The 17042-nt window shown below is 46.7% G+C and overlaps 1 protein-coding gene and 1 long non-coding RNA gene across 9 annotated transcripts in view; one reads left to right on the top strand and one right to left on the bottom strand.

Moving 5' to 3' along the window:
* LOC135294523 (uncharacterized) overlaps positions 1 to 14436 on the top strand; it is a 24786-nt gene extending 10350 nt beyond the window's left edge. For all 5 annotated transcript variants that reach the window (XR_010356597.1, XR_010356599.1, XR_010356600.1 and 2 more), the window contains one exon: positions 4462 to 14436. This is a non-coding gene — a long non-coding RNA (uncharacterized LOC135294523). The remainder of the gene's footprint in view (positions 1 to 4461) is intronic.
* Positions 4876 to 17042, bottom strand: LOC135294520 (C-type lectin domain family 4 member A-like). Of its 4 annotated transcripts, none has more exons than XM_064409889.1 (7): positions 16515 to 17042; positions 11971 to 12096; positions 9179 to 9295; positions 6555 to 6647; positions 6079 to 6230; positions 5730 to 5851; positions 4876 to 5023 (listed from the first exon to the last, which is right to left on the bottom strand). In XM_064409889.1, the coding sequence occupies exons 2-7, from the start codon at positions 12035 to 12037 to the stop codon at positions 4876 to 4878; spliced, it is 699 nt and encodes a 232-aa protein (XP_064265959.1). In that variant the 5' UTR covers positions 12038 to 12096; positions 16515 to 17042. The 4 variants fall into 4 exon arrangements, with proteins under 4 accessions (XP_064265959.1, XP_064265958.1, XP_064265957.1 ...); XM_064409888.1 differs by lacking the exon at positions 16515 to 17042 and adding an exon at positions 14123 to 16504; XM_064409887.1 differs by lacking the exon at positions 16515 to 17042 and having other exon boundaries at positions 11971 to 16504.

Raw genomic sequence — 17042 nt, 5'->3', positions numbered from 1 at the left:
AGGGAGGACAAGCCTGAGCTCTCTGTGGAAGACATCCTCTGATTCTGTTACTTTGTGCACAACAGGCTGCAGGCAGGGTCAGAGCCTACATTTCTAAACAGCTTTATGTAACCAATGTTCACAAGCTCTCATCCCTCATAAAAACACATTCGCAAGACTTGTGGAACCTCCAGCCTCCCACCAGCCATGCAGGAAGTGCAGCTGCAAGAACACATCCCCTTTGTGGAAGCAGGGCTTCCCCTGGTCCCACACACTTCCTGCTGCAGATGAAGGGCTTGTGAGTATTCACAGCTCTTCCAGCAGCCTATGAACTACAGGTGAAAGCACAGGGTGACGTTGTCACACTGCAGAATGTGGGTCTGTGCCTGCTGTACTCCTCAGTGCCACCAGCGAGGTCACCCACGGCACTCAGCTGCCAGGGAGCTTCTTACAGACAGAGGTGGCCAAGCTGCAGAGCACCCTGGGCTCGATGGCGCTTCCTTCCCACTCCGCTCTCCTCTCTCAAGTTGTTCTTGCTTCATCTAAACTTTCTTTTCAGACGATTTCTTCTTTGGTGCCTCAGAAGACTTTCCCTAATGCCCTGGTTACTGTTAAGCTGGTGGTCATGTTCTTCTTTAACAGCAGCAGTCTGGGGCAAATGCCCCCTCACCTGGTTGCAGCTATTGAATTCACTAAGCTGTCTGCATTCACACTCCTGTCTTTATCACTTGCTGCTGTCCAGATCATCTGAGCAACATGAAATCGGATGGGTAAGGCTGGAGAGGGTTCCAAATACAAACAACAGCAAGTGTGCTCCTGTTCAGAAATGCACTTGGTGGAGGACATTCTCTCTTTCTCCATCAACCTGAATCCCCTGAGCAGTCCTGCTATCCAGTTTTCTTGAATTCCAAATTATTTGAAGGCAAAGATTTATCTGCAGCAATGACATATGGGTAAGTAGCCTGGAAGGAAATGCTAACCAAGAGAAAGGCAGAAAGCACAGGAGCAGTGCTAGCAGCAGGGACTGTACAGGAAGAGAGAATTAATCCCAGAGAAAGGTGCTCCCACTGTGCCTGGTTGCTTTGCCCTCTCACAGCCTGAAATCCAGTTGCACAGCCCTGAGCCCCAGCAGTGTGTGAGGACAGCTCACAGGGGCAGCTGTGAGGCTCTGCAGCTTGTGCTGTGGTTTCTGAGCTTTGTTTTCAGCAGTAAAGATGAAATAAATCCAGGTGGAAACTGGAGGAGCATTACCATGGAGCTTTCTGAGACAGGTTATGGAGGATCCAAGGAGGAGATGGACTCTGCTGGCTCTCATGCTCCCCAATGGGACACAACTGTTGGGGAAAGTAGAGGCTGGGTGCCAGCCTATTACTGCTTATCTGCAGTAATTTTTATTATTATTTCTTATCTGCAGTAATTCTGAGATGTTGGGTTGCAGGAACATGTGGGAAGACAGCGAGGCAAAAGCCAGGATCACAACCAGAGGCTTCAGGAGGGTAAACACTGGCCAATTTGAGCATTTGTTTGCAAGACTCCCTTGGGAAGACTCCCACTTGGATGATGTGCTTGTGCGTTGTTCCCCCCCCTGTAGGAACCTGTGTCCTTTCTTTACAAGACATCAGTTCAGCTAATATGTGGGAGCACCAACTTAGAGAACCCATCCAGCCCATTGTGCAGCACCTCCAGTCTCACATGGGCAGCAATAGCAGGACACAGAGTGAATGTGCCCAAGACAGAGAGGGAATATGGTCTTTTTTCTGGAGAGTACCCAAAGGCATGGGACAATGCTGGATTGTTCTCTGCAGGTTGTTCCTCAGGCAGCTGACCATACCACTGACCATGTGTCCTAGTAACTGACAGGAAATAGCCAATCTCATTGCAAAGCCAGTCTTTGTCAGGCAGGAATAACTGAGGGAACATTCCTAGGCCTCTACAAGGCAAATGGAGCATCTTTGGAATGGACCTCCTTTGCCTGAAGAGAGGCTAGTTAGAATTGTTCAGACCAGAGGAGGGAGGAACTCTACCAAATGCCTGACCATCTGTCTTCCACCCAATATTTCCTCTCAGCCAAGTGGGGATGCAGGCTGCAGCGTTCACACCCATTTCAAAGACCCTCTGTGTGTAACTGCTGGCCTCCCCATCGTTCTCAGGATGAGGTTTCCTCCATCAGGCATTTTATGCTTCAGCTTCAGATATTTGGAGACAATGGCTCTCATTGTTGTGGGAGATTGTTCCAGCCCTGCTCTCCTGCTGCCTTCTGGAAGATTACAATACAGGCTCCACCTTTCACATTTGTCAGCTCCCCAGGGCTCCAGAAGTGGAAAAGTGTTACCCTCCACCATGGCCTTGTCGAGTCTTGCAAGGAATGATGAGCTCCAGGGCCTGGGGTCTCAGGGCTCAGAGGGACATGGAGACAGACTCTTCCACATCCTGATTCATCCCAAGCTCCCATCCCAATCACCCTTGTTCTCCTCCTGCCCTGTTCCTAGGCACAGCAATCCTGCATGGAATCCTGCCTTCTTCCTACAGCCAAGGGGAGGGGGCTGTGTCCAGACCCGGCAGGAGCTGCTGCTCACCGCAGGCTGACCTCAGGAGTGGACAGCCAGCAGAGGAACCTGCTGGTCAGCTCTGTCCTTCAGGGACTGTGCACCTTCAGCTGGCTGCAGCACAGCAGGCCTCAGCCTCCTGTGCTGGGCTGCCTCTTGTGTGGAGGAGGAGGGAAGGCAGGAAATGTGCTCCTTGTCCTGCTTGTGTGCTAAGAGTGATGGCACAGGGGAAGCCTAACAGGGATCCTGCATAGCAAAAGCCAGAAACGTGTGGCAATGGTGCTCAAGACCCCAGACAAAGCAGGCCTTTCCCACCAGTGGCAAGCCCAGCAGCCCAGGCTGGTGCTGGGAGAAGCTGTGCACTGCAGGGTGTGGTTTCTAGGTGTAGATGGAGAGGCCCTCACTCGCAGGGCCCAAAGGATGTGCTGTCCCTACTACCGATTCTTGAAATCAAACCCTGGTAGGCCAAGCCGCAGCTGGCTCTGTGAGGGCTCATCTCCTGCATGTTTCTGGAAGAAAGTCTCACCCCAGGACTCCTGTGCAGGAAGAACTCCTAGGGAAGATGGAGAGCTATTCTATGAAGGGAGTGGACACAGTTGGATCACTGAGGTGGAGCACCATTGTGTTTTGTTTGCTCCCTATCCTGTTTTTCAAGCTGTGTTCAGAAGGAGGCAAAGCAGGGACTATTTCCTTCCACTAATGCAAAGACAGAGCCCCATGGGGAGGAAAAGGTAACAGCAAGTCAAAGAGCAGAAATTGCCATGAAAACTTGAGAAGGGACAAGCTGGGAGGACAAGTGATCTGGGAACTAGAGAAATTAACTCAAAACCAGAGAAGAATACATCCCTGGAAGGCAGATGCATGCAAATACACAGTGCAGAAGAAAGTCAACATGCAAATAAACTCTGAGGGAAATGGTTAAAATGCTGCTTTGCAGAGATGAGCTGGACCCCCATAAAAGTCCCAAAGCCAGAAGACCTGGCAGTGGGTATGCAGGGGAGGCACATTGGGTCTAGATGTGTGACTTAGGGGGACTGCAGGAAATATTGTGCTCACAGCCATAGAACTGGGCTTAGGCAGAACCAGCAGGGAATGAGAGTAGGCTGAGACAAAGAGAGAAAAATGGCACAAAGAAACAGGTTAAGTAGGAGTTGTGAGGAATGGTAAGGCTTGGAACTGGGAAGAAAGCAATGGAAGAGGGCAGAAATATCTCAGGCACAAAGAGGCCGTGAAGAGATTTGTGGTTGTGTTCCCACCACAGGACACCAAGAGACACTAACTCAGGTGGCATCAGAGAAGGACTTAGTTCTGCATGAGCTGCACATCTGCACTGGGGAGCTGGAGAGGACCCGGGCACCAGCAAAGGGGAGGGAAGATATTTGCAGCGCTGTACCTCTACAGTTCTCTGGTACCAACACAAGTCTCTGCTGACAACTGCTTTCTCACAGCTACCTGTGACACTTCTTGACATCACCTTGTGTTATTAACTGGATCCTGCAGAATGAAGTCAACTCCCTGCAAGTGTCAATACTACAGCAGTGGAAATAGCCTTGTTGACAGGGACTTTGTACACAAGAATGTTGTGATAGGAAAAGGGCTTTAGACTGACAGAGGGCATGTTTTGATTAAATATTAAGGGAGGAAGGTGAGGTAGGTGAAGCATTGGAACCAATTGCCAACAGGAGACATGTCCCACCTCTAGTATGTTCAAGGCCTGGCTGAATGGGGATATGAGAAACCTAGTCTAGTGGAAGGTTTCCTTGCCTATAACTTAGGGGGCTTGAAACTAGACTATCCTTAAAACTCCCTTCCAACCCAAACCATTCCATGATTTGGGGATTATGCAAAAGCTTAGAGGTGGAAAAGGAAAGAAAGATAAGCACATGGAGCACGGCCTTTCTTCATTGGTCTGATATTCTATTTTCTCTTGTCTAAGATTTCAGAATTTGTTCAGCACAACCAGTACAGCTAGAGGACATTTGGCGTGTCACTCAACAAAAATCAAACAGCTCTGCTCAAGGAGACAAAGGACATTGAATCTCTGGATATCTGCCTTCCATTCCAGTGTCTTCCTTCTGGAAAAGTCCATCTCCTTTCAGCCAGAGTCTCCTGGACCCATTCAGAGAGAAGAGGACACAAGAACACAGGAGCTGCTTCAAAGAGCCTGAGCCTCCCTGTGTTTCCTGAGCCACCACATGCACTGGGGATGCTGGACAAAGCTCATTTCACTTCCACAAGCACATGGTCCCACCCCACACAGTGAAGATGTCTCAGAGCTCCTGAGCCCTCCCAGCAATGCTCCCAGCTCCCCACTCAGCTCCCAGCTTTAGTCAGGATAGGGGTATTTCCATCACACAATTACTGCTGCAGCTTCACAAATTCGATGATGTTGTGTATTTGGTTTGACGTCATTCCAGTTGTTGAGAGTTGGTTCAGACACATAGATTACAGTGCAGTTCTCATCATGGCCTGGACTTGGTTCTCCTTCTCGCCAGAACCTGGGACACAGACAGGCTTGTTACTCCCCAGGGACCACTGTAAAAACACTGCTGGAAAAGGCCACAGCAGGATGCAAGAATTGAAGGGAACAGACAGAAATTCCCAATGCTGATTCGTGGACTGAAGCAGTGCCCTTCCTCCCACTCCATATCCCACTGGCACCAGTGTCACATGGAAACCTGCCTCCTTCTCACAGCCTTCCAGCACAACAGGGCCCTGCTCCATCCTGCTAGGGGGAACTTATCACCACCACTCACCCCATGCACCTCACTCCCTGCAGAGGCCAGTGCTGGCCTCCAGGGCAAGTTTGTTCTCCAGAAGAAGGCACAGCAAGGAAAGTCCTGGTGCTCTCTCGCCCTGTGCCCCATCTCTTTCCCTGCATTTCAGTAGAGGCCATTTTGTGCACATAAGTGCAGTGCAGGCCAGGCCAGGCAAGTTATATATTAAGGGCACTTGCTGATGGCAAGATGCAGCTTTTTCTACACCTACATCAATGATTTTGATGTCACAGGTAGTTATTTCATAATAAATATCCAGCACAGATGGGGCCAGGTGAACCTGGTGTCCTACACAGCCCTCTCCTGCTTTATCTCTGATCTCCCACAAGGAAGCAGAGTGACAACCCCCTCTCATGCACCTGCATCTTACATACTTTTTTTCGCTACCAGGAGTCACATCAAACACTCCTCAGCCAGAAATACTCACGCTGCTGTCACATTGTATGGAGTCTTGTCCACCCACTGCCACTGGCCCACCTTATCTTCAAACAGACCAATGTAGAAATTCACTCTGTTTGGAGTTTGTTTTGTTTGCTCAGAGAGGAAATCCTGGCAATCAGAGAGAAAGTGCAATGTCCATGAGAGGCAGAACTGAGCACAGAGAGGCATCAGGAATCCACATGGGATGGGGCTGGTGGCAGAGGGGGCTGGTGCTGCAGAGGTGCAGACAGGACCTTCCCCCTCCCCTGCAGGACAAGGAGGGGCTCTGAGTCCCCTCCAGGGCCCAGCACTGTGCCTCTGCCTGCTGGGTCCCTCTCTCAGCCCTGTGCACTCACCTGCTCTGCCTTGCTGCTGATCACCACCAGCTGGGAGCCCATCCCACTGCAGTTCTGTGCACTCTTAACACAATTCAACTTATCAGTGGATAGGAAATAGCAGCTTCCTTGAAACCTTCTCCAGCCCTTTGGGCAGCACGTCCAGCCTCGGTCTGTGCAGGGAGAGGACAGAGAGATGAAGGCTACTAACAAGAGATGGTGAGTGCAGAGATCCTGGTTTTCCAGGGACAGTGCTCATGTCCTGCTCAGTGACTTTTCCTGAGAGAAATGGATTGAATAAACAGGGAGAGTACAGACATTTCTTCCCATTGCTTTGGGGTATGACCAGTGAGCTTTGTGTACCCAAACCCATGGTAATCCCAGTAAGGGGATCTCAGGTCTCTGCAAAGTTCTCTTGGGGATGGGCTTTGACTTGCCCTGCTACAGCCTCCTTGAGGCCCTTAGCCCCAAGGAAGAGGGGCCATTCGAGCACTGACCTGTGCCTTGTGGCACCGCTGAGTTGCACTCCCACTGCAAGAACTGCTGCTGCAGGGCTGAGGGCTGGGCACTGCTGTGGCACAAGGGAAGCACTGCAAAGGGAGAGCAAAGGCAGCAGGATTAGCCCTTGCTCCCAGCTCCTCACACAGCATCTCTGGCCCCTTGACTCTCCTTCCACCATCTCCCCAGCAAGCATTGTCCCAGCTGTCACCTCTCCTGGCCCACACCAGTGGCACAGCTGCCTTCCCAGCCAGAAAGAGACCGTCTGCCAGGTCAGACAGCAGAGGGACCCCTGGAAGCACATCCCACTGGGGACACCCCACACCCACGGCAGGAGTGAGCCCTCCCAACCATAGCCCAGCTGCCATGCACAGACCCACAGCCCAGCTGCCAGTCTACAAAGCAGCCTCTCATTGTCACCCTTTGTCCCTTCCTCAACTGTACAGCAACAGGCACAGGAGGAGTCACCCTCAGCTGGGCCTGTTCCATCAGCAACACACAGCCCAGGTGAAGGGAACCACTTACAGATGGAGCTGCTGAAACCAGGGTGCAGCAGAAAGCCCTAGGACTTACTAGCTCCAGTTTGTGGGCAAGAAGGCACTCTTGCTGACAGGCCACAGCCACAATCCCAAGGATTTTAAAGTGACTCAGACATTCAGGAGTATGGATTAGGAGCTGATGAGGGTGTGCTTAACCATCCAGATGCCTATGTTCATCAATCATTTAAATTAGAACTTTTTTCACTTATGAGCAGAAAATACTAGTGGTTCTAGTGCCTGATTAGTGAATGGCTGTAATGGAGGAAGCTCAGAGGAGCTGGGCAAGGGCAAAGCCTGGCTGACCACCCCCATTGCCAATAAGTGTGCTCTATCTCTACCCGAAGTAAAAGGATTATAAGAGATTTGGCTTTTAGTTTTGTTCAGCTGAGGGAATTGACCAGATGTGGAAGCATTCATTCCCTTAGAGATCAAAAGGAGGGCAATGTTTTCCTAGTTAGCCAAACCAGCACAGCACAAGTGGGTACCTTAGTACAAAATGGTATGAGAGACTGAATGACTAACAAAAACATACCTGAAGAAAGCAACGGGTCTGAGCTGGCTTTAACTTCCCTATTTTGTCTTGGTATTTGGGGACATTCAATGTCTTGATGTGAAGCATACTGCAGAACTATGTCTTATTTGGACCCCTCATAATGAGAAGGATATTGAAGTGTTGGAGCATGTCCAGAGAAGGGCAGTGGAGCTGGGAATGGGTCTGGAGCACAAGTCCTATGAAGAGCAGCTAAAGGAGTTGGTGCTGTTTATCCTGAAGAAAAGGATGCTCATGAGTGACCTTATAGCTCTCTACAACTCCCTGAAAGGAGGTTGTAGCCAGGTGGGGGTCAGACTCTTCTCCCAGGTAACAACTAGCAGGACAAGAGGAAATGGTCTGAAGTTGTGCCAGGAAAGATTTAGATTGGATATTAGTAAAAGCTTCTTCACTAAAAGGTGGCCAAGCATTGGAACAGGCTGCCCAGAGAATTGTTGGAGTCACCATTTCCGGTAGTGCTCAAAAGACAAGTAGATGTGGCACCTGGATACATGGTTTAGTGATGGGCTTGGCAGTGGTTGGTTAGCAGTTTAACAACATGACCTGTCTTTTCCAACATTAATGATTCTATCATTCCATGTTTGTATGACCAGCAATTAAAATCATGTTTGTATTGTGATCCACCTGTGCATTGCAGTGGCCACTCTCAGCTGCAAGCAATTTGTAGTGGTGTTTCCTTTAAATGTTGTATTGCTATGCTAAACCAAAATCCTGGGTAGCATAAATTAACTTGGATAAGTAAAATTTCACTAAAAATTAAACCTTCCATGTGTATCAGAAGGTATCAGATGCTAACATCCCAGCCTAAAACTCCCCAACCATTCGCCTGAGTACCATGAAAGGTTATACATTTGGGAACAAAGCAATACAAATGTCTGGGACTCAGATGCTAAGGGCAGCCTAAGGAAAAGCAGTGATTTATTGTAATGAGATGCCTCTTCCAGAATCCATTGTGCTTATTGGCGATTTGTGCAAATATGTCATGAATTATCTTTAATAGAAAATGAGAATGAAATAGTGATCACAATCTTTACAAACAGATTGTCCAGGAATAACCTCTAATGAACTATTCTGCAATCAACCCTAAAAAGCTGTGAGAGTTAATTAACTGCACAATGCAGGTAATCCTGGAGATGCCAGGACTGTGAGAAACCATTTTTTTTCCACTAGGACACAAAGCATATCCAAGTACCTTAGAGAGCCTAAGTGCAGATTCAGCTGCTTGTATAGACACTTGTGCCTCTGTTTCCACTTTTTCCCATCTGTCAAATGTAACTGAGTTCTTTTTGTGGGGAATGAGGGTAGAGAATTGTTCCACAGTTCCAAAAAGACCATGCAAGATTGGAATGTACAATCTGGGCACACTGACGAGGCCTCAGGGTAAACAGTGGAAGATTTGGGGGATGTATGCAGGCATATACAAAGTCAGGGCAGGAAAAACTGAGACCTTACACAAAGCCCAGACAACCATGAAGCATGGTTTCTCTACTTTTCTCCCAGACCTCTCCCTTGTAATCTCCTTGCACATACTCACCAAGGAGGATGACAACAAGGGCAATGCACACCAAGAGAAGTAGCAGTGAGATCAACCATGGCAGCCAGAGTGGGTACTTCTGGGGATGTTGCTCAGGCTTCTTTGTCTCAGGGGGTCCTAAAAGTGACAGAAACACAACAAATAAAACACTACAGTCAACTATGGGTCTGTCAGTCCACAGTCCACATACCAAGGATACTCAAGGGAGAGCCCCTCAAAAGAAAAAAAAAATTCATTTCTGACATGGAAGTTACAAGGTTTAGGAGGACAGACTGGGACAGAGTAGGGAATGTCTGTGGTTTCTGGAGAAAAGTCAAATTCAGTAAGTGTGTTCCCAGCCCAGCCAGTGAGCCAACAATGATAACTGTTGGTGTTTGGAGGTGAGCCCTTCACAGGGCCTCAAAAACTACAGTGAAACAATGTCTTTCTAGATTGAGCCCAAAGCTGCTAAATGCAACATTGCTCAAACCGTGATACTTAAGACATAAGGGAAGATTTCATGTTGACTTCTTCCCAGAAAACTTTTCCTGTCTTCTTCAGTTCCTTTAGCTTTTTGAACTTCCTGTGCAGAAGATTGGTGTAATCTGAGTGAGGATTGTGTAAAGCTGTGATCGCACATCATCATTGGGAGATTGAAAGACATATTTTCCCTTCCATCTCTGCTTTCCAAGTCAGGATTCAAAGATTTGCTGTAATAAAACTAGGTTGTGCTAGGCTGGATATTTGGGGAGAGCAGAAGGCTGTGTCCAGAAGCCTGAGTAAAGTACTCAGATAAAGATTTTCCAGGACCTCGCTTTTGTCTAGAGGGATACTGCCAGTACTGAGGAGGCTTGGGAGCAGGCAGGAGAGTGGGTCACAGGGAAGGAGAAGCAAACATGCGTTAGGGGATTGTTCTAGCTTGTGGCAGGTACACAAGCCAGGGCAAATAGGAGGGTAAAGAGACAACAGCACTCACTGCAGGCCAGAAATAAAGAAACTTTGGGAGAGACTACTATTAAAGATAAGATTTAGAGAGCCTTCATTCATTGTTCTGTATGAAGCTCCCAGGTCCGTCAGCAGTCAAGTGTGCCTGCCAGACATGCCTAGTAAGCAAGATTGTAAGAAACCTGCTCTTTGTGGAAGCCTTCTGACTACTTCCCAAAGGCTTGGGAGAGACTGCTACTGCAGGGGAAAAGGTATGATCTTTCATTATGTGGAGAGAAAATATGTGTGGATAGAGAAGGTCCGGGTTTCTCCAGTCAAATAATGTTTTTCTAGCCAGCTTTTGCCTTAGTGAAAACAAGGAGCCTCCTCAAGAGCTAGAGTTGAACCACCTACTTCAGAAATAGCTCTAACCAATTCAACTGATTTTTTTGATATGCAGCACATCCAGAGATTGTTCAACCTGTGCGCAGTCAGACCCGGGTGGCACAGGGAGCACCGCATGCTGTGCACCTCAGCAACACAACTGAAGTGCAGTAATCTCGTGCACACTTGATGGGTTGAACTCCCTGCAAAATGCTTTCCACAGCTGGTCTGTGCTCTGTAACATGTCCAGCATGATCACAACACAACAGTCTTGATGCCTTTGGAATAATCATTTGGAACACAATGGGGAACTTCCACCACCCCCACCTCACCACTGTGGAAATGCTAACTACATCCAGAGCCAACTAATCTTGGTGCACTGAAAACAGTGATCTTTCAAGATAGACAGGACTATGTACACTATTTATTTCCATGACTCATGCCTCAGAGCAAGCCAGGAATAACCTGGAGCTGATGCCTGCTCTGTTTGGGATTGTAAAACTAAGATAAAGCTGTAAATAGGCAAGCTATTATATATACTTAGACAGCAGTAATTATTTATTTAATTAAAAATATTTTTTATTGATTTATGTACACATACATTTCCTACTCTGGAACCTGCTGTTGTGTAGGGTCCTGCATGTCAGGCAAAAGCAGCCTTACATAGAACATCTCTATGGGTTTCTACTTGTGGAATAATGACTACAGAGTACATATTAACCAGAATATGCCTTAAATTTGCACGAAGTCTAGTAAAAGACTAGACTTTAATAGGAAAAAAAAATTGTTTGTTTGGTATGTTAAATGTTTTTCAGGAGTGGCAGACATCTATAACAGATTTGGATCTCCCTCCAGATCTTAAATAATTCTTCTTCTGTATTTAAGTTTTGGGTTTCTCTTCTTCAAGGACCATTTCTCAATCAGCCATGGACAGTGGGGCTATGTTTCTGCAGCCAGTACCACTTCTCATGAAGGTGCAGAGTACAACTGACTTCTCTTCTATAAGCAGGCATGTTGATTCTCCTACCCTCTCCACAAGCACCAATCTGTAGTCTCACTCAGAGGCAAGAGCAGCCAGGACTTGGGCTTATTTGCTGCTTTGGGAGCCCTTCCACCTTTGTGACAGATCAGATTGTTTTTAATAAACCACAGTCTCTACTGCTGGTACTCAGCATGGTCCAACAAATTACTCTTTCAAGACCACATAACATGTAGGGTACTGAGGGAGCACAAACAGGCTCCTTAATGAATGCTCATTTGAAACCTACTGTCTGTGCTCCCGGTAGTCGTTCATGTTGTAACTCCCATTCGCCTTTCCTCTTGGAGATGTTCCTCAAAACTCTTATTTCAAAAGTCCTTCAGTCTCCTGATCATTTAGCTCGTTTTTCTCACCAATCCAAGATCACGTAGGAACCAAAGTCACACAAGGAAAAATCCTCATTCCCTCTTCTTCAGCCCTGCTCCCCCCAGCTCCCTTTCTCCCAAATATCCCATTCATTCCTTACCTTTGACCACTGGAGCCGATGAGTCATTTTTGAACTTCACCTCAGCATAGGTGATTTCTGATGCCATTTAATCGCAGTGTGACCCTGTCCTTAGTTTTGCCACATAAAAGGTGGGCCTTTTAGCTCCTTTTTTCCAGAGGGTGACAGGAATCGGTTACTGAGCCTTTCCCATCCATTCATTCACTCTCTACCCATCAAAGAAGACTGTGCTGAACACTGGAAGAACTGGTGATAACCTGAGAATTCCTGAGAGCTCAGAAATGCTCCAAAGAGATCTTCAGTTTCTTAGCCCAGGAAATCAGCCCTGGCACCACGGAAGATTTTGAGACATAAAAGAAAAATGAGAACCTAACAACTGAAAAGGAAGTTGCACTCCTTCCCCATATCAGATTCTCAGCTGATAGGCTTCCTTTTCAAGACATTTATAGGGTTTTTTCCTCTTTTTAACTTTCTTTCTTAACTATCTCCCCATATTTTCATGTGTTTCTTTGTCTGCTAGTAATTCTACCATTGCTCTCATGTTTGCATCTATCATAGGTTCTAGCCCAGTTTAACCTGCAGTCCAGAACAAAATGCATTCTGCCCTATTTCCCCTTGTGGTTAAGCTGCATTTGCTACATCAAATGTCACAGCTATGTCTCATTCTTCAAAGTCAGCCCTGGCTGGAAGCTAGCACTAGAACAAATCTCAGACTAGGAAATGTTCCTGTAGAAGTGAGACTGGGGAGTTGCAGCCTTAGACAGTGCAATAAAAATAATCAGAAGATTGGTATATCCATGAAGAAACAGAAAGATCAGGTGGGAGTCAGAGAGGAGAACAAGCAAAGTGGAATTTTAAAAAACATATGTTGATGGTCTGAGAGATTATTGGGAAGAGTAGACACAAAAACTTTTCTATTAAAACCTGATTCACAGCCTGTGCAAGTTCAGAGCAGGGCAGGCTCCATTTCAGAGGCTGAAAAAGGATGGTTTACATTTTTCTCCTATTTTTCCAACACTGTCATTTATCTCCCTTATCTGCTTTGTGGTAAAAACCTCTGATATCACCTTGAGCAAAATGTCAGTGCTTAGTCTGATTTCAAGCGGGAGCAGATCCTGAAAGGAGACAAGGGAAATGGCTGCTGAGAGACATTCTAAATCAGAAATACTTCTGGGAACAGATGCCAATAAGTCAGGCAGGGTGAGGAGGGTTCAGTCAGCAGATAGCACTAAGGTTTGGGTTGGAAGGGACCTTCAACGACTACCTTCTCCAGACCACCTGCCATGGGCGAGGACATCTTTCACTACATCAGGCTGCTCAAAGCCCCTTCTAACCTGGCCCTAAACATTTTCAGTTAAGGGGAATCTCCAACTTCTCTGGGCAATCTGTTTCAGCATCTCAGCACCCTCATGGTAAATTATTTCTTCCTTATAGCTAATTTAGATCTGGCTTTTTCAGTTTAACTCCATGACCCCTTATCTTATCACTACCAGTTCCATTAAAAGGACTCTCTCCATCTTTCTTATAAGTCCCCTGTAAAAGCCTGAAAAAAGCCACAACAAGGTCTCCAAAACAAACAGTGGGAAGAAGCTGGTTAGTATGGCTAGCTGGAATTCCCTTAAGGCAGAGCAGAATGAGATGCTCACAGGACATGCAGAGAGCACAGAGGGTAACCAGAGCAGAGTTGGAGCTGAGATAGGGCAGTAGAAGGAAGAACATGCACCAGACAATAGAGAACAACAATGTGGCAGAAGGTAATCTGAACACACTTTATGGAGACCTGCCCCTAAGCAGAGTGAGGCAGTAACTGGATGTCTTTACCAAGGATCTTCTTTGTGTCTTGTGTGTCCTGAGCTAACTTTACTTCTCCTTTATGTATTGTGTACAAAGAAGGTGACTTTCACACAAGAATAAGAACAGCTACAGAAGAGAAACCTCGTCCCTCAAGCAAGCATGCTGCCTGCTTCTCTTTCCAACATCCTTCCAGCACTACCCTTTGTCTTCAGTCTTGGCCCTCTCACTGGAATTAAGCCTCCCTAAGTCTCTGCTGAAATCTAGTTAAGCCCTCAAATTCCAGAGAATTGAAGTTGAGAACTCAGAGCAACCCTCTGCATGCTTCCCCTTGTCCCCACCCAAGCCTCAGCAGACCCAGTCTTATGGGAAAAAGACTTACTTCCTTGCAGGGTTTCAAGATTTCCACAGTGAAGAAACAGGAAACACAATCAGCAGACAGAGAAGGAAGTTACAGAGCAGCTTCATGAGCTTTTTCCACTGAAACGCATCTCCAAACACAGCTGAGGCATTTCAAATGCAAATTCAGGCTCTAGCTGCTCCTTTTATTAGATTACACTGCACTGAAACATCAGTAGACAGCTCAATTCTTCTTTGTCAGCCATCAGAGTTGTTGCTTGTTATCAAAATTCAACACTGAATCATACTTCCACAGCATGCAGTGCTGAGCCAATGTGTAACAACAATCACGTGATATTCCTGAGGAAAAAATTTGTCCTTTTAATTTCATACACGCTGGTGGTATGTGAATGAGTGAGAGATAGAAACAACTGGACCCTGCAGTTGTGGTGCTGAAAAAATAATTTTTAACAAAAATCTTTCTTAAAAACCCCCAAAACTCATGCTTTGCTTCCTTGCATTCTCATTGCTCTTCCTCAGTAACTTCATTCCCCCTCTTCCTGTTTCTGCTCATTCCCTTGTCCTCCCACAAATACCTGTGTTTCCCCACAGCCCTACCTCACACTGTCAAGTGCCTCCCATGCTCTCAGCCCCCACATGCCTCACAAGCCCCAGCTCCTTTCTGGGACTCACAGTTCTGCTTTCCCTCCTTACTCATGCTCCAGCTGCTGGTTGCTCTGCAAGCTCCATGGCCACCCTTTGACCTAAAGAGAAGGCAGCAGAGGCACTAAAGCTCTTTCTCCCCTACCTGTCAGTGAGGTTTGAATAAGGTGGTATCTGCAAGCCTTTCAGCCCACAGCCAGCATCACCCAATTTAGCAAGCAGATCCATGTGAGCAGATGAAACTGTGCCATTGCACATGCCTTACTTTTGAAAATCCAGCTGAACCTGAGGATCTAAATTCAAATTTATAGGCAAAGAGTAGGACTGGATTCCTAAAGCTGTGATCCCACACATTGTAAAAGAAATCCCATTTTTAAATTGACCACAGCTGTGGTGGAAGCTTTAGGGAAATTACTTCTTACAAGCCAGTTTGAATTCAGAGGGACAACTGAGAGAATTGAGCTGAAGGCTGTGAGTCATCACAAGTGACATGAAGGTTCCACAGGGACATCACATTGGTCACCCAAATACCTAAACCCTCTTTAGAAGATTTGAGAAAAGGCAAAATGAAGCTGACATGACTAAAATAATTTCCTAAAGGGATTATCAATATGCATTTTTCAGGAAGCTGACCTTGCAGCCGAATGAGGAAAATTGAAACAAGCATGACCTCCAATAAGTGCAGAACCATAACAAAGCAAAGGTGTCAGAACTTCCTTGAACCCTTTATATTTGATATACTGCCTTGAGGGCAACTGAAGAGCAGGGTATAAAATAAGCAGTCAGAGAGAAAAAGCACATCAAAACAAAGATAAATTAATTATTTGTCACAGTGGAATAAATTGGTGGAATTCACACACAAGAACCCTGGTTTGTGGAGGACTAAACCAAAGGATCTGTCCAAAATAAAATATTGATTGTGCAAAATGTATGGAACTAGCAGTTGGGGCAAGATGGTCCCAGGGATTCTCAGGAAATTCAAAGGTGAAACAGTTGCTAATATCAGTGGGTCACCTTTTGCTTTAAACTATCTTTTAATCAGCAAATCCCAGACTGGCAGGGAACATAAAGAAGGAGAAGGGGAGAAGTCTCAGGGAGATTTAGGAAGTTAAAGGTTTGGCACCTCTAGTAGTCAAGTTAATATAACAAAAGAATTAATGGATGGACATGTGTATAAGAATGATGGACTTTGGGGAGAGTCACTATAACTCTTGTAAAGAAATCCTGCCTGTTGTGGGTCTTTGCCTACAGTCCTGGCATCACCTACTCTTATGGCACTTGTAGATAGCACAGACTTCCAAGACATTTAGATAAAAGCCTAAACCAAATCCAGGCTTTATATCCCTGCACCTAGGTGAGAAGAGCATCAGAAGTGGAAGTGAATATATGCCACCTTCTTGGTCTTTCCACACCACCTTGCTCTTTTTCGGGGATTAAGGCTATGGAGCAGAGCAGCCAAGGGAAGAGCATAAAAAGGCACTGGAATATGGAGAATGGGGACCCAGGGCCTGACACTGAACAGTTAATAAGGGATGTCAGATAACAGATCAAAGAGATTCAGGCAGCAAGAGTTCCTTGAGAGCTCCTGAGGGATTTGGCTGGTTAGAGAGAGTCTAGCAATAGGTGATCCCATTGTGTACCCTGCTGCATGGAACTGGTTAGGGAAGGGAGGGGAGGGAGAGGATGCTGCAGTTCACACTGCTCCAGGGGACAGTGTGGGAGCACAGCAGTCTCCTGGGATCTGAGAGAAAGGCACCCTATGTCCTTCTCACCCAAGGCTGACACTGGGCAGAGCTGCAGGGAGAAGAGACTTCCTCTGGAAGGCAGTCAACCCCTCTAATGATAGAAGATGAACCAGGGTTCCATACAGGTTGCTAAGAGACCAAGTTTAAAAAAAAAGGCTTCTATGGAGCTGTGAAAGCACAGGGAAAAGACATTTGAGCATCCAGGGGTGAAGAGGAAACAGGGAAGTACTGAATGGACAGTGGGAAAGGGGAGTGAGAGCAATGAGTGGGATGGATTAAACAGAAGGTAGCACTGTAAAGCCACACAAGTTTCTGGCAGGTGGCAGCACCTCACCACAGGCAGGCCTGAGTCAGCAGAAAGACAACGCTATAGTTACAGTACCATGCACAACACAGGGGAACAAAAAAAAAAGTAGGAGTGATAAAAAGAAATGTTCCTTCCTAAAACAGTTTGTGTATTTCTCCCCTGGCCACACCCCTACCAAATTTTAGTAAGTGCTGAGAGTTTCAAGCAGAAAAGATCATGTCCCAAAGTTACCTGAGCTGAGGGAGCTC

This window comes from Passer domesticus, chromosome 2, assembly GCF_036417665.1.
Source record: "Passer domesticus isolate bPasDom1 chromosome 2, bPasDom1.hap1, whole genome shotgun sequence".
In the NCBI taxonomy this organism is placed as follows: Eukaryota; Metazoa; Chordata; class Aves; order Passeriformes; family Passeridae; genus Passer; species Passer domesticus.
Note: the sequence above shows the minus strand (reverse complement) of the source record. Positions and strands in the feature narration are given on the sequence as shown.

Excerpts from the sequence above, each read along its gene's own strand:
- LOC135294520 (XM_064409889.1), bottom strand. The coding sequence starts at position 12,037 with ATGGCATCAGAAATCACCTATGCTGAGGTGAAGTTCAAAAATGACTCA. Across the intron at positions 6,648-9,178 it reads CCTTGTTGTCATCCTCCTTG|TGCTTCCCTTGTGCCACAGC; the intron begins GTGAGTATGTGC and ends CTCCCTTTGCAG. Across the intron at positions 5,024-5,729 it reads CCATACAATGTGACAGCAGC|GTTCTGGCGAGAAGGAGAAC; the intron begins GTGAGTATTTCT and ends TCTGTGTCCCAG.